Here is a 24,603-nt window from a genome sequence, read left to right as displayed (position 1 = left end):
TACAAGCAAAGAAGGATTTTTTTTATTACTACAAGCCAGCAAATTTATACCCATTATACTTGTTGCCTTGTACATATGTCTGTCCCTTATTGGTCAAAAAGTTGTCAGAAGTTGTTTTTCTCACCCCTCATTGGGTGACTTTTTCAGGTTCCTTATCACAACTGCAAACAGTCAACGCATTTCTTAAACTTAGTTTCCCAGCCATGCTTCTTATTCTTTCTTGTTCTCTCACGGGAACACTGTAACCTTGTCAAGGTCAATATCCTCCCCAGACCCCTCAGTCCACCCGAGGCCCTCCACTGTTAAGTACTTCTATTAAGTACATTACATTAATTGTAACTATTAGAACGTTCATGTTGCATATTGTAAAATTTTGGGGAAGGGTTTCCAAGTGCAACTTGAGAGTAATCTTAAAACCTTTGTTTACAGAGAAAAGCTTATGCTTGTCAAGTATCTCCTCTGATACAAGGAAGCCATGTATAACGTGACTAAACAGATTAAAACGAGGATTAGCTTCTTACCAATATTGAATCTGATTTTCTGCCTTAGTGTCTTTCCTGAAATCAAGCTAATGACCTCTTGCGGGGGGGGGGGGGGCGGTGAGGTATCTTTTGTCATACTGAGGAGAGGAAAAATAGGACCTTTAGTACTGGGACATGTATGGGTGGCAGCACATGTATAAATCCTCTGATTATCCATGGGATCCAGTAATATGCTTGCAAGGAATGTGCAGTTAGCATTTTCAGTCTTGTGATTCGGGCATGTAACGATGGACAGCACAAAAGAGGATTTGGGGGGGGGGGTGATACAATGTACAATAATTGTGATCCATGGATGAAAGCAGAAGTTGTACAGTGTGACGTTTGGATTAGCAGGGGCTCAGAATAGGTAGGATTGATAAGAGGTGGCTGTGCAGATACTCTGAGCAGTGAATTCATTCCAATACCTGCTTCACGCTTAAAGTTTAAAGAAAAAGAAAATGAATCCACTTTAGGTCCTTTTTTCAATGAAGACAGTTTGTAAAAAGATTATTCAAATGCAACCTGCAATTTAAGAACCTACGTAAATCCCTGCCTGCTCTGCCAGGGCCTTGCTTCATGAAAGGGTAATCTGAGACAGGGCAAGAGCCCTGATCCTGGGGAAGGAAAACACGGGATGGGGTGCGGAGGGAGTCTTTTGTCTCTGTGAAATTTTAGTGCAAAACAGAGGTTCCTCCAGCCCAGAGTGGGATTTTCTGGAGGGAGAGTGCCCCATCCTGGCGCAGCAGACAGGAGGGGAGAGCGGGGGCACAGCTGACCGCGGTGGCAGCTGGACATGGCCGGTACTGAAGCCCTCCTGTGCCACTGAATTTATTTGCTTTCGTCTTGACTATTTCTTATCTCCTTCACCGCCTGCCCGTGTGATCCCAATGGTGAGATCCTCTACGTTTTGCAGAGCTGCTGGTTGATTCAAGCGGGGTCGCCTGAGCTGCCATCGGGGGCTTTATCGGCTGGAGGTACCGAACCACTCTCTCACAGCAGGTAACTTCTGCCTGTGGCATTTTGTGATTAGCGGTATCAGCGTAAATCCTGGCAGGCAAAAATCCTGCAGCCGGGCTGGTGGAAAAGCGGGGACCGAGCGGGGCATCACCACCGCAGCATTCTCCAGAGGCGCAGCCTCCCTGTCAGTACGGACACTGGGACAAACTGGGTTTCAGCTGCTGGTAATCTGGTTTGAAGTCAAGTCGGTGGTGACCTGGTGAGTCATTTCAATGCGCACTCAATATTTAGGAAAAATGTGATGGGAAGCAGGCGTGCTGGCTGGTTTTGGTGTTTTGTTGTGGGTAATGTTGTTTTCTGGAGGAGGTGACTGGATATAGTATGTCCAGAGACTGATCGTGTAATGAACTGGAAGGTGCATTCATAACCAGTGGAAGACGAAATTAGTTTCATTCGTGGTGAACGTTTTTAGACAAAGGATGATGTGTAGAAAGAAACGCTGGGGCTGGATGTTACGGATTGACTCAGCACAAAGATTTCTCTGAGAAAGAGCTACAGAGCTGCCACTGGAGGAGGGAAATGTGGACGGCACACAGCACCGCGGGTAATGTAGACATGATGCTCTGAAGTCAGCAGCTGCTTTTAGTCTTAATTCCTCTAGAGATGTTCACAAAAAAACCAAACAAACTACAAAGTGATTTGACTTTTTCTAAAAATGCATAAAAGTGAAATTGATGGAAGATCTAAGAAGAAACCAGGCTCAGACAGATTCAGGTTGCTACCTTAAATATGTAATTATTCACGTTAAAAATTTTTAGAAGATGGGAATTTTGCAAAAGATGACATATCACAGCACTGTCTTGTTTCCCCCCCCATCACTTAAATTGAATTTATTAACTTTCATGGGATACACAGAGAACATGCTATCAGATCTGGCAGTAACAACGACAAAACAACCTCGAGGGAAATTTTTTGAGTATTTTTAACTAGATAGTACTGATGGGTATTTAGCCATCATTTCTGTTTGCTACCTGCAATTGGTTCATATTCAATTAATTGTGCTAGTGACTTCTGCAGTCTGCTGAGGCCAGGCTGCGAGCAAGGGCTTAGTCTATACATAAAAGTACAGCTGCTGGACTACTGAGTGCTCTTAATGCAAAGCTGCCACAAAAAGACCTCTGCAATGTTAGTGACTGCGAAATACACCAGCCAGCGTGATAATTGTGGTTCACAAGCAGAGCAGATTAAATTTCTGCTCCTGGTATTGACTGCTGCCTCACAGCAATTCAGTTTTTACTTGGGGTATTGGTTTTGGTCAGTAAATCCCTTTACTGTTTGCAATTTCTGGAGGGGGGGCAGACTTCAGTATGCTTGGGTCATTAGTCCTGGGGTCTGTTTTACTCTTGGTCCTGTGGGGCTTGTGTCGGTTCAACCCGTGGAGCATCCCAGGAGGCTGCTCTTTGCTGACCGACCTTTAGCAGGAGGAGACAATACCATGGCGCTCCTGTAGTTCTTGCAATTTTCTGTGTGGTTTTGGCATGGTTAATTAGGGTTGCACTCTGCTGAAAGTGATTATAGGAGATACCAAGTTCTACTTACCGAGCTTAACGCAGGTAAGTGATAAATGAGCAGTGTAGTCCTTGCTTCGGGTCAGCTCAGGTGTCTGCTTTAGCAATTTGATGTGAACCACTTGTGCTTTAACTTTCCCAAAACTAAAGGATCAGAAGCATTAGCAGCCAAACCAGGATAGAAGATGCTGAAGAGAAGACATACAGCTCTTCAACCTCGTTTTAACTACTAGGTACTTGGTGAAGTGCAAACAAATCCCTTTTCAGTCGGATTTCCAAAGGTTAGTAGGGATTTTCCTAGCTGTCATTATTTGAGAGGTTTATTGTTATTTTTCCCTGAGCGTAGCTCTGTAATACTCTCTGTCCACGGATGAATTATATTTTAAGTTAGAAGTACATTTTACCTCAGGCAGGTAATAATAATAAGATCACTAATAATCATAATAACTAATTAGATCACAAATAAATAATTAGATCACAAAAGCTTTTTGTTGAAGCTAACTAGCAGTTCTTTAAGTGCAGTTTTGAATTCTTTCCTGAAGCAAGAAATCTGTCAACTTTTGGAAAACTTGAGGAATGTTCTGTTTCAAAATTTCTAACATGAAAATTTCTGCTGTCTAGCCTGTGTTGTCCTTGGCCAGCTCAACATCTTTATGCTTCTTTTAACACTGGCTTTAGCTTAAATCACATAGATTTATTTTTTTCCCTGGTATCTACCCTTCTTGCCCAATAATTTGTAAAGAATACCCACTCTCTGTCGCAGGCCCATTTTCTGACTAGAAAATTGATCTCTTTGTGCAGTCTAATTTCTCAGGCACTCTGGTAACTCTACTAAACTCTGGTAGCATCTGCTCCTGCATGAGTTCATCTTCCCTGATCGCAAGTAGCCTGCTGATCTCTAAACCGTTTATTAATCCAGGTGAGGTGTTACAAGGAAGAACAGTGTTTTACTTACTGGTGTCCATCTAAAAAGCAGTAATACCTCTAGGTATGTTTGGAATGGTTCTCTCTTACTATAGTTAAGATTTATATCAATGGTGAATATTGATATGTTACTTGCCGGTCTCCTGGAGATGATTTAGAGAGAGTCCTTGACTCCTTCGTTTTTTACCTCCTTGCTTCCCAGTAACCTCTTTTCTGATGCATACAATGGCTGGTTGAATCCAAATGTAAATTATTTTGGTAAATGAATTAGATAATTTTCCCTGTCATCTTGCTGCTGTAACACCCAAAGGGGTTTCTAAAAAGTTAGACTTCTCTCACAGTTTCCTTAATCGAATGCCTTTGAAGAAGCTTCTCTTTGTGAATTTCACTTTTTCAGACAATTGACGTTCAAGCGACATTTTCATCATTTTACTTCCATTTCTGGAAGCTTAACTGAAACAAATTTGCAATTTGAGTGTCTATATTTAGGTAATTTTCTGGTTAAAATTGATGTGTTCTGTGCCTTCTCTTCCATCAGTCATCATAATGACCATTTTCTGTTCTGGAAGACTTTTCTCCCTTTCCTTATATATATTTTGCTTTAGAGAAGCAAATGACAAGTTAGACAACTAAAATGCAAGGGACAAAGGTTTCTTGGGTTTTGTTTTTTTAAAGGAATTGACAATATTTAAAAATGAAGCTATTGGTATCATATTTGCTGTCTTTATTTTACATAGAGATTTGACTGCTTTTTTTAATCTACCTGCTCTTGTGTTATTGTTTGCAATAACATGGCACTCAAGCCACTTGGGTTTCTCGTGCTTCGAGACTAAAGGCTGGGATGTTGGGAACCAAGCAGTTTTCATAAGCAGTTTTTAGGAAACATTTCCTGCAGCGCATAGCAATAGCAGTGTCTGCAAACTCCAGCAACGTTTGGTGAATTTTCAGATATCTGGGGGCACCAGGTGTCACTGATGGGAATCACTTGGCCCGCAGTATCTTTATCCTTGGCCACGGTACAGGAAAAGTGTCGAGACTGAGTTTTCAGACTCGAGAGAAAAACCAGCTAACCGTTTTGAGTTTTTTCCTTTTTAATCCACAACCACTTGTTTGCTGGACTGTAAGTGAGAAGCAATGGGCACGCAGCACTGCAGCACTAATATTGCCAAGTCACATTTCAGTGAAGGATTATACTAGGGCCTTGGCATACTCCAGTCCCTGTTGCATGCTGGTTTTAAAGCCCCCAGCACTCAGAGGTCCTCCTCACTGCTGTGTCTCAAGGAGCTCTCCTGGGTATTGCTCGTCATCAGAAGACACTGTGGTCCCACAGTTCTTTGTGTTACTTTTTATCCCAGCAGTTCACATGAGGTTTGTTCTAGAGAAACGTACTGCAGAATTGGACATCCTGACTTTACAGAATAGACTACACCTTGACTGATGTTGGCCACCAGGAGATTAATCAAATAAAGGGAAAATCCAGTCCCAAAAGCTTATAAAGAACCACAAACTGTCCTGCTGTATTTATTCCCAGGTAAAATCCAAAGTGTCTTTCTCTTCCCTTCTGATGGGGATCCCAGCTCTGGTTTGCATGGTACACACAGGACTGGGTAGGAGCTGTTACATTCTCCTCTTTGGGGGATGGAGGGGAAGAAGAAAGGAAAATCACGGCAATTAAAATCTCCCTCAGAGGATGAAGTAGGGGCCAGTTTAAAAAAACTTTTCCTCTGGATCAGATAATTGAGCAGTCTCTGTCGAAATGCTAACATCTCTCTCTGTAGGACCATCTCCTGTGCTTAGCTGAGTTTTTCAGTCAATTGTTCAGCAAACGAGTGGCAAACTGCTCCCTCCCACCCTTCCTGTACAGCCACGGGGGATGCATGCAGGGCAGTGCTGGGAGAGGAGGAGGGGGCTCTCAGCTGGGATTAGATACAATTGGAAATACTCAATTTAAGGGCACTGACCTCCAGAGCCTTTGAAGAGAGAAACTGGGGTGATAGCCCAGGAGAATGCATCTCAGCAGCTGCTTGCTTGTTGTCCTTGGTCATAACCAGCTCGTTTCTGTCATCCCAGCCTGCTTTCTCCCTTGATAGCAGCATTTTCCATGTGCCTGAATTGCCTGTCTCCCTTTTTGTGGTCGCTCTCTGATAGAAGCAAGCAATAGAAAATTTAAACATTTTTTGGTTAGCCTTTAGAGGCTGAATTTGCAGCCGGTTCAGCATCTCTGTTGCAGGGCTACAAACTATTCGCAAGGAAAGCTAAGAAAGCCCTGCGCTTTCCAGTTAGGCTGAGGCTGGGATTGGCATACAGACTGTGACTTTTCTGTGGTCACATAATGTGTTGATCATCTCTCTTAATAAGAGGTCTGCTTGTTGGGCTCTGCTGAGCCTTTAAATCCCTACTGCAGGCTGCAAATTTATCTAACTTGGAAAATATCCTATTGAAGAGTGTCATTGAAAAGACAGTACGCTTTTCTGTGAAGTGTTACGTTTTATCCATTTTTGCTGGAGGTATTGACTGAACTGGAATGAGATCAGACAAGGAATTGTTTTGTGTTCTTGTTGTTTGTGCGTTTGGTGGAGTAACCTGATAGGGCTAGCTCCCCACTTCTCTTTCCCTTGTGTGAGTCTCTCCCAGAACTTATGGAGAAGAGAAGCACTCAGAAAAGGAGCTAAAAAATGGGCAGAGAGAGTCTCTGAAGCTCCTTTGGTTGGCGGGGGGTGTGTGTGTGTTAATGCTAATTTGATATTCAGACAGAATCCTGTGATAGAAGAGGGGTGGAACTGAGTGTCCTGAAAAGGTTCAGCAACAGCCTGAGGAGTAAGGAGTAAAACTTCCATTGTATTTATGGGCTGTAATTACCTTCCGGGGGGGGGGGGGGGGGGGGCAGCTTTTGGGGAACTATATTTGGTCCTGTGTGACGACTCCCAAGTGTAACTTATTTAGTGACTTCTGCAGTGCTGCCAGGTGGCTCTGCAGGCACCGGCCGCCTCGCTGTGGAGGTCCTCACAGGCTGAGCTTCTCTGAATGTTTGTGCCAGCTCTCAGGAACAGTTTTGAAGTGCCACCTGCGGAACCAGTACACCTGGAGTACACCTATACCTGCATACTTGAGTGTTCTCTACTTCTTAGCAATTCTCAACCTTGCTTAAAATGAGAGACAAATTCTTTTCTGTGAGAAACGCACTCACGCAGAATTGTATGAATTTTACAAATTTATTATAGAGCAAAGGCAAACAGCGCTGGGCGCATGGTCGAAACCAGAGGCGCTCCCGGTTACACCTGAATTCGCCTTTTATACACTGTGTTCGTGGGGTTTTCAAGAAGTCATTTTAATATTGCAGGTATCGATTAACATAACTCCACCCCAGACCACCCCCACTTGCGCGCGTCTCTTGTGGTTCTGGGGGGCTCCCGGGGGTCTGCAAGGGATGAAGTTAGTAGTCTTCCTCCAGCTGCACTTTTCATCCTGCGTTTTTTCGGCAGCTGCAGGGGGGTTTCTTGTCGTTCCATCTCCAATGAGCTCAAAGGTTACATTTGCTGTGTTAAGGCCTGGCTTAGTGGCAGTGAAGCAAACAGCCTGTGAAGACATAGCTGATGCGGCACTGGGGCAAATTTCAGTATTCTCGTTTTGCGAAAGTCAATATTTACATTTCACATTTTCCAAAATGGACCTGGCAAGCTTTTAGGACAGATTTATTTTCATTTGAATAATTTAAATTTGTTCACAGCAATTAACGTCTGTATCAGCGTCGTTCCGCTGCATGTCTAATGAAGCTACAGATGAAATTATGGCCTTGCGAGTAGCTGATTCCTGTTTTGCCTGCAAAAGGTCATGACTCTGGAGTGGATGTTGTTTGTCAGGCACTCTGTAGTTACACACAGGAACACACAATCTTAATGAGGATGCCAGCTCAGCAAGAGGCTGGGGATGTGCTTCATGGGATTCCTTTCTTTTGGGGTCCCTTTCTTCCAGTGTCTTTCATCCTGGCTCACAAACCGGGATGTAGGTTTGCAAGTCAAAGGAGAATAATTTTGTACTTCAATGGTGCTGGCTTCTGTGAAGTGTAACTCACAGTATGTGGTCATACTTCATATTGGACTGTTTAGGATTATGTAGAGTTCTGTTCCTTTTTATTTTCTTCAGGCCTGAAAAGAGTGGATGACCTAAAATGGTGCTTTATTTTGCACTGCTGTGTATAGGCTGCCAGAACATGAAGAACAGTTTAAGTGAGTTTTTAATGGTTTTATTCTCAAACATTACTTTTAAGGTTGTTTGCAGTAAGGTATCTGATTCAGATTTTACTAACTTGCATATTCTGTTATAATTGGGTTTTCCTGGTTATCGCCATTATTCCAGTGGTGATTCTATTGATATATTTTCAGGACAAAAAAAGGAAGAAAACATTTGTACTCCCTGAAGGGCAACTTTTTATCTACCTTGCTATTATTTGCTTACTAATTTAATTCTCTCCGTGTAATGGCTATGTAAACCTTACATTATTTCATAACATTTAGCACCTAATTTTAGCTGGCATTCAGCCCTTACCACTGCCTTCAGAAGAGATGATACCCCTGGATGTTTCATGCATTTCCATATCAAATTCTTACTAAGGTATTAATTCTGTATTGTAAAAGCCTTTTCTCAGTTGACTATGTATTGCACTAAGCCCAAATGCTATATTTCAACTACTGATTGCGCTCACAGCAGCAAGGAACAAGGTACTGTAGCGTTCTTCAAAATTCTGATGCATTTACCAGATCTGCTCAGAGTGAATTACCTGAAAGGTGTAATTTGCATAAGTGTTTGTGGGTGCAAATTTTTTCACTGTCTCAGCAAGCAGTCTCTAGTCACACTGTTTAACAATTACCACTGAACAGGAGTGTATAATTTTTTTATAATAAGCTCCATTCAGTTTAATTTACTCTGAATTTTTCTAAAAATACTCTCTAACAAGATTAATTGTGAAAAACTTGATATGTATTGTGTATTTCTCAGTGCTAAAGATTTTCAGCAGAAGCAGCTCTTGCTTCTGTCTTTTGAGTGAGAAAACAAAATTCAAGAAAACAGGCTGAGCTGTGCTATCCTCAGTCTTCTGAATTCTTGCACCTTGAATCCTGAATGGCAGATCTTAACTGCCTTAATGCTCTTTTAGGATGAGGGTAATTTGAACAGTGCTAATTTTTTCTCTGTCTCAGTCAGAAAAGACAACAGTTTGTGTTAATATAATGTAGTTAATGAAATAAATTGCATTAATTAGTAATGCTTCTGCTGTAGTTATTGATATGGTTTTGAAGTCAGTGACTTCATTTCAAGGCTAGTTTTAGCTTTCTTACACTGCTGTCTTGCTTTAGGACATGTCCACTCCATCACTGTGGAGAGCACCAGCTCTAACAAGGCAGTACAGATGGAGTTCAGTTATGAAAAAAGCGTTATGAAAACAGTAGCTATTTATTTGAAGGTTGAAGAGAAAACCAATAGTTTTACCATATGGACACTGTTTTGCATGGCTGCATTAACAGCATGATGTAAGTGTAACCTTTTTTCTTTAACTTGGTGTAACCCAAGAAAACTTCACAGCTAGTGGAGGTCAAAAGTGCTGTTGCATTGGGTTGCAGAAAGCAGGGTGGTCGAAGTGGGGGGTGAGTGGCTGTGGGAGGCACAGGTACCAGCATCCAGATGACTGGACTACTGTTTTATTCCTGGGAGCCTATCCTAGCTGCTACTCAAAGCAGGGTCAGCTATGGGGTCAGACCGGGTTGCTCAGGGCTTTATCCAGTCACATCTTGGAAACTCACCAGGATTGGAGACTGCAGAACGTCTCTGGGCAACCTGCTCCACTGCTGGGCTGTCCTTCAAGGTAAAATAGTTTTCCTTACAGCCAGTCTGAACCTCTCCTGTTCCAACTGTTGCCTATTGTCTTTCATCCTCCCACCATGCACTGCTGTGCAGAGCCTGGCTCCATCTTCTTAAGGGGCTGCTGTCAGGTCCCCCAAAACTATTTCTTCTCCGGGTTCAACAAGACCTGTTCCCTCAACCTTGCCTCACAGGGCAAGTGTTCCAGCCCTGACCATCTTGGTGGCCCTCTGCTGAACTCGACCCCATTTATAGATGTCTTTTCTATATTGGGGCCCAAAACTAGCCTTAGTATGCTTGGTTTAACAAGCACCACGTAGAATCAGATAATATTTTTCTTTGATCTACTGGCTCTGCTCCTGTTAATACAGCCCAGAACACTCTTGGCCTTTGTTGCTGTGTGAGTAATATGAGCCTCCTCAATACTGAGCAGACTCGTTAAAAGGCTTGCTTTCATTCAGTACCAAATAAAAATTGATTAGAAGTATCAGCAGAAAGAGGTGAGTGGCTTTATTGACACAACTTTGCTCTTGCTTCATACTTAGAGAGCTTTAGTGATCTTTTGATTATACAGTCCATGAGCTAAAAATTTGCAGAATGAAGCATGACATGCACAGAGAAGCTGAGGTTGATGGCGGCATGCTTTTCTTTAACCTGATAAAATTGCTGTGGTCCTTGCACAAGATTTTTCTTGCTATCTATTTTGGGGTTTTTTAAACATCAGGTTAGAGAAATGTAGATATCTGCATTTCTAAAACAACATACATCCAGAGCCACTCTGTCAATTCCTTACTATGTTTTATAAAAATGGTCTTGGGAGAACTGAAGTAAAGAGATGTCAGTAGTGTGTATCATTAACGTGACTCACACAGTGCTATCAAACCGCTAACAAACAGAAAGCTCAATATGCAAAACCCAACAAACTGCCCTCATTGGTGACAATAGAGTGAAGCTTTTGGCAATAATTAATATATGATGTGAAACAATTTTTTTTTTTTTCCCAAGTATGCTTTATCTTATGTTCCATTCACTGACAGTGCACAGCTTCTCCGTAAGCAGCCTGATTTGTACTGAAGATTTCTGGGCAATGAAACAACTGAAACTGCAACTGCTGTTTGTTTAGCAAACTCAGTCTGTTTTGAAAGCTGAAACACTGTTTAGTTGAAAAACTGAAATAAACTGAACCTCTGTGAACTGTATTCTGCTTTTAAAAAAAAAAAAAAAAGTGAGCTTTATTTTTTTTGTTGTAGCAATATTTTTTTTCCAGATACTGGATTTCTCTTTTGTGGGCTATAGCCAGCTATATGCTGAGTTTCCAAGGTTGAAAACTCCACTGAAATTACGAAATATTTTGCTTGTTCTCAAGAAAATATTGCAGCAAATCTAGCCTGTCATTCAGATCACTTGCTTAGGTACTTCCTGGACTGCATATTTACTTTTTCCCATGGAATTGTTCTACATTTTCAACATCCTGCAGGCACCTGCACACCTCTGTAATTTCTATTGGAGGCTTCACCTTGGTCTGTGAGATCCAACAACCCAGTATCTTCGCAGTAAGGGTTCTGTTAAACTGGCTTTTGAAAACATGTTTACTGAGTCTTCCGTAATACAGTGAAGGTGCTCAGTTGCTCTGTTTGTCTTGTATCACTTCCTTTTGGTTGAAATTTAGATGAACTGAAACATGAAAAGGGTGTTTAATAGTGCCAAAGCCATGTAGAAAGGTTTGGGAAGTGTGGGCTAAGGTCCTCAAGTCCAAACTAGTGCCGTTTGATCTGCAGTGTCCAAACAACTCCCCTGAGACCTTCTGCAGTGGTAAAGATGATGCTTTTCATTTCTAAACTGTTTTTTTTTGTGTGTGTGTGTTTTTTGGGGTTTTTTTATGTGGGCCATAAATTCCAGCCCAGTGAAAGGCTGCAGAAACTTATTTTCTAGCATAGGAAACATCTTTAAAGTTGGATATCCGTTTAGGGAGAGTGGAAGGAAAAGTAGCTGTGCATATCCATCAACATCATGAGCTGCTCAGGCAGGTGTGAAGTTGCCCATATACCATCAAAGCTTTGTTCTCAGCTGAATGAAAAAAACTTCCTGCAGTGGGATATGCCCTGAAACAAGATCTGAGGACTGCTTTGTGCTACCTCAGTGTGTGATGGTGGCTCCTGTCCTCACTGCAAGCTGGGGTCCTGGGTCTGAGGGAAGTTACAACTGCACCAAGCTCTCTGACAGATGCTTCTGCGGTGGGTGGGATTTGGCCAAGTGTTGCCTGGGAGTGAGTTGGACATAACAGCTGTCATCTGTCCCCTGATTCATGGTTTGTTGGAAACCCTCTGCAGAGGGCTATGTTCTCTTTTGAATAGCTCTGTGGGTGCTGTTCCTCTGAAAGGCTAGCGTGTGACTTTCCTTGGCTGGGCTAAATGTGAGCTGAAGCCAGGGAGCGCGCAAAGAAGTGAATTTTGGTCCGTTCTGGAGAGGGGGGACATGACCGTAGGTATATCTTACTCCCATAACTGTAGCTTTACATTGTATACTTTTTGTGACTGCTGTTTGTGTGACAGCACGTTTCCAGGCAAAGGAGTCAGCCTGGGGAATATTGCAGCAGTTGGAGTTGACCTTTAGCTAAACAGGCACAGAAATGCACAACTGCATGATGATGTTTTTATAGTAAGGCTTTCACTGTATAGGTAAGTACCTAACCAACACCCAGTAATGCTTTCTGCTTAGAACAAAGCTTTTGACATTAAAGAGCTGTTTGGATGGTCTGAGATTTATTGCGGAAGAGAGGACAGGTCTGGGAGCAAGAAAAAGGCAGAGCTGTTTTAGTGGGCAAATGCCAGGGTTGCAAAGAGGCTTTTTGGAGACCAGGCCAAGTGGAAAAGATGTGCTTGTGTCAAATTCCTGTAGCAGTGGATGGCACCACCTGCAGACAGTTAAAGGAGCCAGAGACTTTGCCAGTGACTTGTTTATTCCTGTTCTGTTGTTTGGCACCATGGGCTAGTCATTGAGGGTTTTGCAACTTGTCTGGGACTGTTTCATTTTGTATTATTTTTATCTCCCTGCAATGAAGCTTTTTAGTCAATCTGTCTGTTACAATCAAGCTTGATGCTTAATGCTGAAATGGTTAAAAATGATCTTCCTTGCTGCCAGCTGCGCTGGTTATGTTCAATGCAATATGTGAGTTTACTTAAAAGCTATCAGCATGCTAAGGTATATGAAAAATAATTATCTTGAGTGCTGTTGCTCAGTTTAATTTCTCTGCCAGTTATGTAGTGGACAGTGGGAATGACCCAAAGGCAGATGTATTTCTATGGCTTTGCTTGTTGGCTATTTTGCCAGCTGTTGCAGGTGAAACAGAGATCTCTACCAGACAACTTGCCTGCTAGTCTTCAAGCAAGCAGAGATGCTGGGTTTTTTTAAACTGTCTATTTGAAGCTGCCTGCTTGCTCATGTGTTCAGTCAGTACCCGAGCTTGAAACCTGCTCCCAAGATGTTCTTGGAGCATTTAAGTGGACATGCCAGTGGCCTTGGTAAGTGTTGAAGGGGCTGATCTCTCTGAAGATCAAAGATACACATTTCAATGGCAAAAACTTTCCCACTGTGCCTGGCTTAAGGAAAATTGTACCACACTGAACATGTTGGTGTCTGCTGTGTAACTTGTTCCTATACCTGCCTGTGGATTTTTTTTTTTTATTAGTGATGAAAGAAAAGATCGCGGTGGGTTGCCATTACCCCTAAGATTATAGTAAGGATTTCATGGCTCTTGGCTAGGAACCTCAGAAAGCATTTATAGGTCATATTTTTAAAGGTTCATAGTGCTTGCAGTTGGGACTAGACGAGTTGGGTGTTGTCGAGAAGGCAGAAAAAGTGGTTGGGTTTTGGTTTTGTGGGTTTTTGTTGGGTTTGGTTTTTTGGTTTTTTTTCAAGTTGCATGGCATCATCTTCTGTTTGTAAAAACCAGTAATTGAGTCCAAATGGAGGACATTGTTTGCCTAATTGTCCTGATTTGGGAGTGTCTGTTCTTGCAGAAATCAGTAGGTATAGAAATCTGACATTTAGATGTGTTTGTAGCTGCTGCTTTAATGTCGATTGCAGAAGTGTCATTGACCTTAACTGACACTCAATTGTTTTGTTTCTCTCTTTGAGAGTTGTACAAAATAATCAAACAACAGAAAGATACTGTCCACTGTTCCTGAGAGCTGTTGTTTGTTTCAGTAACAGATTAAACATGTTACAAGATTTGACAGTTTTAATGCAATTGAACTATTTACTCTTTGCTTCAGTAAAAGGATGTTTCTGAAAACAGGATCTAGTACACAATATTTGTGGCAAAATAGAGTTTCCCTGTTATATACTTAAAATTGAAAATGTTTTCATGATCTTAACTCTGTCTTTATATAGAAGTTTTATTCTTTAATAAGGAAACATCTTGTAAAATCTTCATTAATGTTCAAAAAGTGTTTTGCTACAGTTCCCAACTTTCTATAATGTTCTTATTAACTTTTTGTTCCTTAAAATACTCAGTCTTTAATTATAAAACGTAATTTTTGCTATAAAATGTGACCACGATGCGCTCTAGTCTATAGAAAAGCAGAAGCCTCGCAGTTCTAGCAGAACTGTACTTGCTTATGGATTTCCTGGTGAATTTCTGCAAAAAGTGATGCACATCAAACACACCAGGGCTCTCATGCAAAGAGGCACAGAATGTGTGGGATCTTTTGTGTGTTCAACTTAATAGAGCGTACAAAGCAATTCCAAGATAGATCTTTCCAGCTACAAAACAGAAAAGTCAATCTTCTATTTCCATGTGCTGTGTCTTCTCTGTCTCAACAGATGTAAGTGGAATCATATAAGGGAGTTTATTCTTGATTTGCACTTGTGGGTTTTTTTCCTGGAATGAATTTACTGTTAGCCCTTTGTTGTTATATAAATTGTTTACCCAAACTTTGAAGAAGTAAATTGAGTGCTATTGTAATAAAATGCCTCTCTGTTCACTTCCCCAGAACTAGCCTGGTTTTTACTCAGATAATGTTTGTCTTGCATGTAGCTTTTCTTAGAGCCAGAAGATGCAAAAATTCTGCAATTGTTAAACAACTCAGTGAAAAATGGTAAAGCTCATATTACAGAGATGGAATAAAAAAATCACTTTGTGCTAGTCAAGGACACCCAGAGGCTTTTCTGTGCACCGAGTTTTGTTATCCAATGCTCTTGTTACAGATGACTTCCCCACATTGTGGCCAATACATGCTCCAAAAGGGTATTCTTGGGTTTCAGGTATCCAGGTAATGAGCAGAGGTTGAATAGACAGGTAAACCAAACTGAAGGATAATAATACATGAGTACTGGCAAGCTGCCTAGATTGGCTTTGGTAAACATGATTCTGCAAGAGCTACAGAGTGTAAAACGGGAACTGTGCTGTATTTAAACAATCAATCAAGAGGATTAGCCTGAGTTCCTTGACTGCTGACAGGTATGTTGCACGTAGGCATAAGCAAGTCTCTCATAAAAATGATGAAGAAACCAGGAAGATGTTTCTCATCAGATGATTTATGTAGAGTAGGGAAGGGGACAGGGGATTCTGCAGTCTTCTTTGAGCTGTAAAGGGACAGATACTGTAGAGCTTTAATGAGCATGGCATTTTGGTGATTTTTGCATTAGGCCTATGAGACATAGCTTGCACAAATAGTTAAGACTGCTCCCTGTGCAAATCTAAGGGATGCAGCTTTTATGTATTTCTGTCAAAATTGGGAGAACATCTGAAGTGCAACCGCAACCATTATTTAGCTATGGAAATTAAATCCACAAAGTTTTTAATACAAAATTGATAGACACTTGTAGGATGCTGCCTGGGCCTTCTCCCACATTGCTTAGCAATGTTGCCAATGATCTAATTCTTGCTTTCACTATTTCAGATTTTATTTCAAAGTCAGGAGGGAATGATATCTAATATTCATGCTGTTAGCATGTGTGTACTCTGGCACTATTGATCTGCAACAATAATTTTGAATAGACTTGCGTTTGAACACGACTTTAGTGGTGGTTTTTTTTCCTTCACTATCAAGCTGGCTTTTGCTTAATGCTTTGTTTTAAATATTATTCTGAAAGGGCCTTCCCTGAATGGAGACATGGGATGTGAGGCTGCGAGACAGATGCAGACAATGATAATAAGATAATAATAATAAAGATAATAAATAAATTTTGGTGTTTTACTCCATAGCAGTTTGATGCTCTGCAGGAACAAATGGTAAACCTGGCAGCAGCATGGTGTGCCTACAGCAGAGACTTTAGACAGCAAACTATTCACAAGAGTTATTACTGAATGCTGATGGTCTTTTCCCATACAAAAAGAAAGCTTGCAATGGTTTCTGCACCTGGAAGGAGTATCGTAGCAACATCACTGAGGAAACTGTATGCCAGGACTTTTTTCTGAGTGCTTTTTTGTTGAACATAGCAGCAGTTGTAAAACAAAGGTCAAGAGCAATTCAAGCTCTTCAAAGTGCTGTTGCTTAATTCATTTACTCAGAGAAATGTTTGTGTTGTAGTTTTATGCCTAAAGGATAAATATCGGCTTACAGAGTTATCCAACAGACTATCCAATTGCAGTGTAGTTAAACATGAATATCACTTAATCTAAAATGTCACTTCTTACTTGCGGGAAAATTACTGTCAGCATTTAACACTAGTTTTTACCTTGTGAAGTAACCAGGAGTCCCTGCTGCCTTCTGCCTGCTCTAGCAGCTGAGGGTACTCCAGGGTTTTCTGTGCAACACAGAACAGGGTAGCACAGAACACCACCAAGTAGTGGGAACAGACTATCGGTCTAATTAAAAAAAAAGAAGAAAGCTCTTTTTTTTTTTTGCCTGAGAAGCTGTATGCAGTCATTGTTTTACTATATGCACAGACCTCAGGTGAGTCCCTGCTTCGTGCTTTGTCATCAGCTTTCAGGGAAAATATACTTATTTTGGGTTTTCCTACATCATTCACTGCTACCGTGTCAGAAGTACTTGCTGGGTGGGCTTGCTCTTACTGGTCTTGCCATCTTGCAAAGGGGAGAGGGCAGTGTTTATCTTTTTGTTTTATGGATGGGGGGAGTTGAGGTGAGGGACTAAGACCCTTTTCAGCCCCCTGGGCTGGGGCTGCAGAGTTACTGGGAGAGCTGAGCCATGCCCTAATTCCCTCTGAGCTTATGCTTTCATCATGCAGAACAGGGACAATGTTACTGTCTTTCACCAGGAGAGATGGTGAAAAAATGGAGCCTAAAAATGGAGTCTAAAAAATGCGGGCAGTTGTAACAATAGTTTTTGCCCTCTGCCCAGTCTAGTAGATAATCTCTAGTTCTAGAGCCCAGTCTAAAAATGGAATTTTTACCATTTCTACTCAAATTTATGTGCTACACAAGGGACAAAGCCTGTTGCTGGTCTTTTTTTGCCTGCATTCTGACTTGGAAAAAAGATTTTATATTTAGATTATTGGATGTTGAACTTTTTCATTAGCTGCTTAGAGAAATACAGGTTCTGCATGGTTTCATATGTAAACAGTCATCTAAAAAGTCAGCAGTCATCGGACATCATAATTCTTTCTCTCAGCTCCCTGTTTATTAAGCTAAATGATGGTTTAATGTGGAATTTAATATCAGACAAACTAACATGTTTAAGGTAACCTTCTGTTGCCTTCATTACAAAGGCACTTGAAAAGTGCTAGAGCCATTTTCCTTCTCTGAGAAATATTTCCCAGTAATTTGCCGAAGAAAATTAGCTGAGGATAAGGTGCTTGTTCTGAGGCAACACAAGAAATTTTCAGTGAAAATCTGTCAGCTAATAGAAAAAATGAAACGCTGTTCAATTCAAACAATCTTTTTGTTTTTGTTTTTGTTCCCTCCTTCTGGACTTCAGGTGATGTGACTCCTGTTCTCATGAATCCTCTCTCACAGTCACACTCCATTCCTCTGGCAGAAGGAATATGCCGTACCATATCAGACATGAATGCAGATCATGTGATGGTCACGCAGGAAACTTTAATGGAGCAGTTAGTGAAGAATTATCCAGGTAATGTGTTTGTTTCCCCCTCCTTTTAAAAGTGACTGTATCATCAAACTTGAGTTTCTGATATTGGGCAAGTGATCACTGAATGTTTACAAGCAAAGCTGGCAATACGAAAGAATATAAATTAATAGGCAAGTGGTAGAATATTTGAGTATGCACATTCATCAATCTGTGAGCATCACTAACATTGTCTTGAAGGTAAACCTTTTTACAGATTTTCATAAATCTTCTTTGAGAGTAAGAGGGAACTCAGTGTAGTAGCCTGTTGAGAGTATGCCCTTTCTAGAGGGTGGGAAAGCATAGATGAGGTATTTAGGTGCCAAATATGGAACAGCATGAAACAGACTGTGTGTCAGATCACAAAGACTTTGAGTTCTCCTTTAAGAGACAGGAACATAGCTGACTTTGACGGCAAAGGGACTGGGTAGGCGTCTACATCCAGTGTTTGCTATCAAAAAATACAACTGTCCTCAAGTTCAGATTTGTTGGTCAAATTCCAGCCTCTTCCTTCCTGAAAGCAAATGACTTACACTAAGTAAGCTTTAATCCTTCTCTTCTGATGGGGTAGCAGCCACCTCCCTTAAATGCCATGCTTTCTTTTCAGTCTGAAAAATATTCAATTTCCTTTAGATCTGCAAGACTGAAGTGTGTGTGTGTGTGCACACAGGAGACTTTATAAAGGCTCATTACGGCCCTCTGCAGGAGGTTACCGTGTTTGATACTGAGCTTCCTCGTTTGAGTCTTAACCTTATAGCTCTGCAAACGTTACAGGTCGATCTGGCAGGCATTTTCAGTAGTGGGAAAAATTTTAATGCAACCCCATAAACTGGCCCAGAACCCTGCCAGGAATGTGATGTAGTCCATATGTGCACTGAGACAACCACAAGGTAGCATTTTTAGGTCAGCCAGAAGTAACACTCTCAAAGTTTCTAGGGAGAGAGCATATTCCTTGCTATGTTTTCACCTTGCTGGAAGTTTTCATTCCTGCGGGCAGGAGATCAGCAGAAGCCTGGGGCAGTAGATCAGATGTCACTAGACTAGTGACTCTGGGACTGTGACACCTGAGGGAAAACCAGTAGCTGAGGCTAGTCTCAGTGAGGTAAGCTATTGTCATCTGACAAAATTATACAGGAAGCTTCAGAGAGAATGATAAAAGCCACTGTTAAATAACCTGCCAAGAGGGAAATGCTTTGAACAACACATTGTTTGGTTGTACCTGGCAGAAGCTCTCTCATGAATATCGTATCCTGATAGACACAAAGAGAATATTCTTGCTTATTCGAAGGAGAACATCCTAAGCTCCATCGCAGCAGTGTTGCAGTAACAACCAGAAACGCAGTTGGCCTTTACCTGCTTCCTCAGGGGTGACCTTGCCTCATCAGTGAGGACTGGCCGTGGCAGAGTTCAAAAGGGTTTTACTGAGCCGTAAGACACGGGCAGGATTGCACCTAACCAGAGCCCTCGGCTGGATGATGTTTCTGTGCTGCCCTCACCTGGCTGGCCCAGGAGGGTTCTCCCTAACTCAGGCCTGCAGCCTGTGCTGGCCCCAAGATTTGGGGCTGTCCTCCACCTGTGGACACTGCTGCAGGGTAGGGCTGTCCCTGTTCTGCAGGGAGCCCAGGGCTGTGGGTGGGGACAGCTGGGTGCAACAACAATTGCTGGCTGTGGAAGCTTAGCAGAATTGGTGATGTATTAAAAAAAAAAATAAAAAAATCCTGCCTTTTGTCTGCTGATACTGGACAATTTCATGTTGAAATTGAGTATGCCCTACTCAAACTTCAGTTGCCAGGTCAGTTTCAAACTTCTGTATGTAAGTTATTTTTTGGCCAGCTCCCATTTTATTTGAAAACTTATTTCTGATTTTAAATATCTGTATCTTTGGTGTAGGCATTGCAGTTCCTTCCCACAATGTCTTATATAATATCCTTGGCACTCTAATTAAAGAAAGGAAAATCTATCATACGGGAGAAGGATACTTCATGGTGACTCCCAACACATACTTCATCACAAATGATGCCACAGAAGACAACAGAAGGGTCCCGTTGGCAGACAGTCATTGCTCTTCTTCGCCTTCCATCACTTACCTGGTAAACATTGAGCGCTGTGCAGACCTAGCAAAAGAAAACATTCCTATGGTATCCCGTTACAGATCCTGCCATTGTTTCCCTGACCAGAATATGCTCTGTGAACAAAGACCTCGGCAGCTAGTGGACCGTAAACCTAATGGGGGAGGTAGGAAAGGCTGCAGTGAATTGAAGCCTTCAATTCAAACTCACGGGATCTCCACATCTGCTGAAAACCGTTCCTGGGACACCATCAAATCCCTGACATCTTCAAAAGAGAAACTGAAAAGCAAAAGGTTTGGCCTTGGCCTTTTCTGGAGAAGTGCTTCCAAAAAAGAAAAACGTAAGAAGGAGTACTCCACTTTTTCAGCCCAGTTTCCTCCCAAGGAGTGGCCAGTCAGGGATGAAGATGACTTAGATAATATTCCACGTGATATTGAACATGAAATCATCAAACGTATTAACCCTACTCTTACAGTTGATAATTTGATTAAACACACAATTTTAATGCAGAAGTTTGAGGAGCAAAAAAAATACATCAGTAAGGGTACCTTGGCTGAAGTGTCAATAGTCAGGCAAAACCATCTTTCAAAGGACTGTATTCAAAAGACAGAAAGTAAACCAGCAAAACACACCAGGAAAACCAAATCAAAGGAAGAGAAGCAGATTAGTAGAAGCAACAGGAAATTTCACATACATGAGCTAACATCCCAAAATGAGAAACTGGAAGAGAACCTTTCACTGCCTATCTTAAACCAACAGCCATCTGATGTAGGAGTGGAATCCCATGTCATATATAAAAAACAAATTAAGAACCCTTTCCAGGGTCTGTCATGGAGACGCAACTTTCATGCAAAAGGGTACAAAGGTACTATTAACAGTCAGCTGAAGTCCAGGACTCGAAAGCAAGACAGAGCTTTACAAAGGCCATGGTCCTTGGACTCCTCAAAAACTTTTGACTATGAAACCAAACAGCTGACTACTGAAATGCAGGCTGACAAAGCTAAGCAAAACAAACTACTCCATGCTAATAGGTCTTCCCTCCAACTAAAGAAAGACAGTTTAAGTGAAAACTTTAGTTATCTGCAAGGCAATACTTTGCAAATAGATAATAAAAGTAAATACTTTCTGGAGAGTACTATTTCTGAAGAAAACATCTACAGAGGAACAGTAAAAAAAAATCCTGGGGATATTAAAAAATCCCCTCACTCCTACATTGAAGATAATGGTGTGTGCAAAGAAGATGCAAAATTTTCATTACATCTGAAAGATGAGAATTGCAGGTGCAAAGCTGACACTGTATGTGAGCTATTAGATCAAACAGCAAATGAATTTCAAAATGTCCATCTTTCAAATTATACAGCCAATGTCAGCCTGGTAAAAAAAATTGGTGTGAAATACAGACAAAAGACTGATAAAAAGAGTGAACTTATATTTAAATATGACTGTGCCAGCCATCCCGGATCAATGAAGCTGGGAAGTGAAGGATTTACTGATAACTGCCATCTTCTGTACCAAAAAGCACATGATGGTGACACCTGTAACTCGTTACATCTGGATGACAATTTTGAAGGCAATGAACCATGTCACCTGCCTCCTGGCCATGCTTTTTCAGATACAAGAGACTGGAATAAAGCTGTGCAAAAGCTGGGGACAGCTATGTCCCTAAAAAACTGTAAGGTTAATACTTATCCCGCCCAGTACAACACAACTGTAAATAAATGTGACTCTGGAGAGCATGGATATAAGGAAAGTGCTAGTTTTGCAGAATCAACAGATGGCTCAAAAGAGCATCCAAAACCAGGTTTCTCAGAAGAAAGTTGTTTGTGCAGTCAGGTTCTTCTGATAGGTCGCAGAAAGGAAGAAGAAGCTGGCCTTACTGAATGTGCAGAGGCTTCAGCTGTAGCAGATTTCTGCCACACTAATGAGGCTGACTCAGATGCTGACACTTTGCAGAACTTCACCTATGAGATAGGTGAAGTAGTGGCATGCTGTGCTTTGGGCTCACAGACCAAAGAAATGAGAAACCCTCTGGGAAAAAAAGATCTGCTTTTTAAGAATGCATGTACTGTGGTATCAGGACAGAAACACCCAGAAGGGACAGAAAACCACAGCATTACAGGAGACAGCGGAATTGACTCCCCAAGGTAAGAGAACAGATGTAACTATCTTAGATGTTTTATCTTTACACTAACAATCAAATTTAGGCACAGATGTTGCTGGAAATCATAAAACCCCCTCCCCAACAACAAAATTCTTATTATCTTTAAAAACTTGAAGGGGAAATACTCAAACTGTATAGTTCTACCACGTCTTTTTTACATTAACATTCCCCCTAAATCAGCTATACAAATGCTGCTGTTTATATTTTGCATTTGTTTTCATGAGGCAAGAAAATAGTAGGAGCTCTGCCTTGCAGATGGCGATGGCCAAGTACGTAAATGTTAAGAAACATGGTGACTGATAAACTCCTGTTAGCAGGCAGGTTCAGCTCGCATTGACCTTGCCATATGACATTACAGACATTGTCATAGTCTCCCCAGTTGTAGACAAAGAATAAGCAGCTCTTTATAGAAGTGTTCAATCAAAATTTAAAGTACAAAATACCATCTGACTTGCTCACAACAGACAGGAGAATGTGTACATCACCTGAGCTAGAAGCTTCTGCTTCCTTTCACAGGGTACATTTTGCCTGTAACTATACTTGAAAAATCCTTTAATGGAAAACAAATTGGTATGAAACATTTTTTTACACAGTTGCATGTGGAGAAGACCTACAAACTTGTTAATGAAGTTGGCAAGAACATAAGTTAAAATGCTGTGAGGGAAAAATCATATCAATTTTTTTAATAGCATTGTATATTCTTAAGATCTTAAATGACTGGTATTTAACTGTAATTAAACCATTCGAGTTCTCGTTAGATATGTACTGTCACCCTGAGAAGTGAGTATATGGAGGAACAAATCACATACTGTAGTTTTTAAGGAAATTCTGCTGATTTTTTTTTCCACCTTAAGCAGCTTTTGGCTGTGCACTCTTTCAAGCACACTTCTAGAGTATTACTTGGACACAAACACTTGAAATCTGTTGGATGCTCTTTAGCAAAATATATTTCAAAGGGTCATTTTGATTGTTTGTATCGATGCCATCTCTGGTACCAGAAGCTAAGCCAACTCAGTTTATTTATAGAATGTGAAGTCTGATGTCTAATAATTCTGTTATTTTAGATGGAATGAAAAGAAGATGAAGCCTCCTGCCAAATTCTGAAAGCATATATACTAATGCAAAGAGGAGGACAAAGTGGAAGGACAATTGCAACAAAATTCCTTGCTTCAGCTAACTCTGGTCATGAATATTTGATTATTTTTTTTTTTAAATGAGCTTTGTAAACTTTCCCTTTGTAACAACGTAACCATACTGTAAATGTGATCAGTCACATCTGTGAGGCTGTCTAAATCAAAGCTCTTGGTTAAAACTTTACACAGTAGTATTTGGAGAACTAATGTGTATTTCTGTTGCTCTTGTCTTTAATTAGTTTTTGTGTCTCTGTGATAATAAAAATGAGAACTCGTATACTTCATTCAGATCTGGAATGGGTTATGTGTTGCTCTGACAGGAACTGTATCAGTTGGACAGGACTGTTTTACGCTGTAATTTGCTTACTGCTTGTGCCGCAGAAATAACAGCATGCTCCATCTCCCCTGTCAGAAAACAAAACAAATGAACTAGACTTGCATGCACCTTGTTACTACGAAAACTCCTTTGAATCCCGAGGTTGTCTCATTGTGTCCTGATGAAATCTCAGCTGTCCTCCTGAATCTGTTTGGTGTGTTTATATCTGGCAAGCAGGATTTAGTCTTTGCAAATGAAAATGCGTTGGTGCAGGAGACAACAGGTACGGTCAGTGGCATTGCTCTGAAAAAAACCCTGCCGCAGGCCTGCGCGCTCCTGCTCTGCTCCTGACCACCCCTTTCCTTCTTTTAAGGAATCAACAACCTGGCAGCCGCCAGGATCGCTTCACAGCTTTTAGTTCAGAAGACTAATTCTGACTTCTTAATCCTGATTTCTTCCTGTAGCTAAAAGCAGACTGTGCTGGAAGCATGCTGCTAATCACAAAAGGCTTGTGGTCCTTTTAAACCTTACAGAGGCACTTGGTCATGCTGTTACCGACTACGTTAGGCTCTTTCACTGCTGAAAACTTGCCTCCAGTAGCTATGGAGACAGAAGGCTAAAGTTGTAGTTACCAGTTTTTAAAGCTACTGGGAGATTTCTTTTAGGGAAGGTGTCTCCGGCTGTGAAGAAGTGGAAGAAACTGCGGTTGTGGTGGCTGGGGCTGAGCAGAGCCCTGCAGCGCGCTCTCCCGTCCGCCTCGGTCCGCGGCCGGTTTCAGTCACGCCGGTACCGGCATCTCCCCCTCGGCCTTCCCCAGGAGCTCTCTCGCCCTCAGCCCCTCACGCCGCCCGCCCGCAGCTTTTCCGCTTCCTTCAAAAACTCCTCCCAGGGGCTCACACGCGCAACGGGGGCACGGCAACGACGCAAGCCGCGGTGGAAAGCCGGCGCAGGAACCGCAAGCCGCCCTCCGCCCGCCGGCGCCCGTCATGGCGGACGCCTCACGGCGGAGGCGCGGGAGCCGCCACGAGCTCCAACGCCTCGCGGGCGCGGAGCACGCTGGCTCTTGGAGTC

At 41.7% G+C, this 24,603-nt stretch overlaps 1 protein-coding gene across 1 annotated transcript; it reads left to right on the top strand.

The window, feature by feature from the left end:
* Positions 1-16,709: 16,709 nt before the first annotated feature.
* STOX1 (storkhead box 1) lies at positions 16,710-23,187 on the top strand. The gene is made up of 4 exons (XM_010579953.1): positions 16,710-16,722; positions 17,707-17,859; positions 19,744-22,066; positions 23,148-23,187. The coding sequence occupies exons 2-4, from the start codon at positions 17,727-17,729 to the stop codon at positions 23,185-23,187; spliced, it is 2,496 nt and encodes an 831-aa protein (XP_010578255.1). The 5' UTR covers positions 16,710-16,722; positions 17,707-17,726.
* Positions 23,188-24,603: the final 1,416 nt, after the last annotated feature.

This window comes from Haliaeetus leucocephalus, unplaced genomic scaffold (genome assembly GCF_000737465.1).
Source record: "Haliaeetus leucocephalus isolate CR32 unplaced genomic scaffold, Haliaeetus_leucocephalus-4.0 Scaffold687, whole genome shotgun sequence".
Classification (NCBI taxonomy): domain Eukaryota; kingdom Metazoa; phylum Chordata; class Aves; order Accipitriformes; family Accipitridae; genus Haliaeetus; species Haliaeetus leucocephalus.
The sequence above is the reverse complement of the archived record's forward strand: the minus strand, read 5'-3'. Positions and strand labels throughout refer to the sequence as shown.

Excerpts from the sequence above, each read along its gene's own strand:
- STOX1 (XM_010579953.1), top strand. The coding sequence starts at position 17,727 with ATGAATCCTCTCTCACAGTCACACTCCATTCCTCTGGCAGAAGGAATA. Across the intron at positions 17,860-19,743 it reads GTTAGTGAAGAATTATCCAG|GCATTGCAGTTCCTTCCCAC; the intron begins GTAATGTGTTTG and ends TCTTTGGTGTAG. Across the intron at positions 22,067-23,147 it reads AGCGGAATTGACTCCCCAAG|ATGGAATGAAAAGAAGATGA; the intron begins GTAAGAGAACAG and ends CTGTTATTTTAG.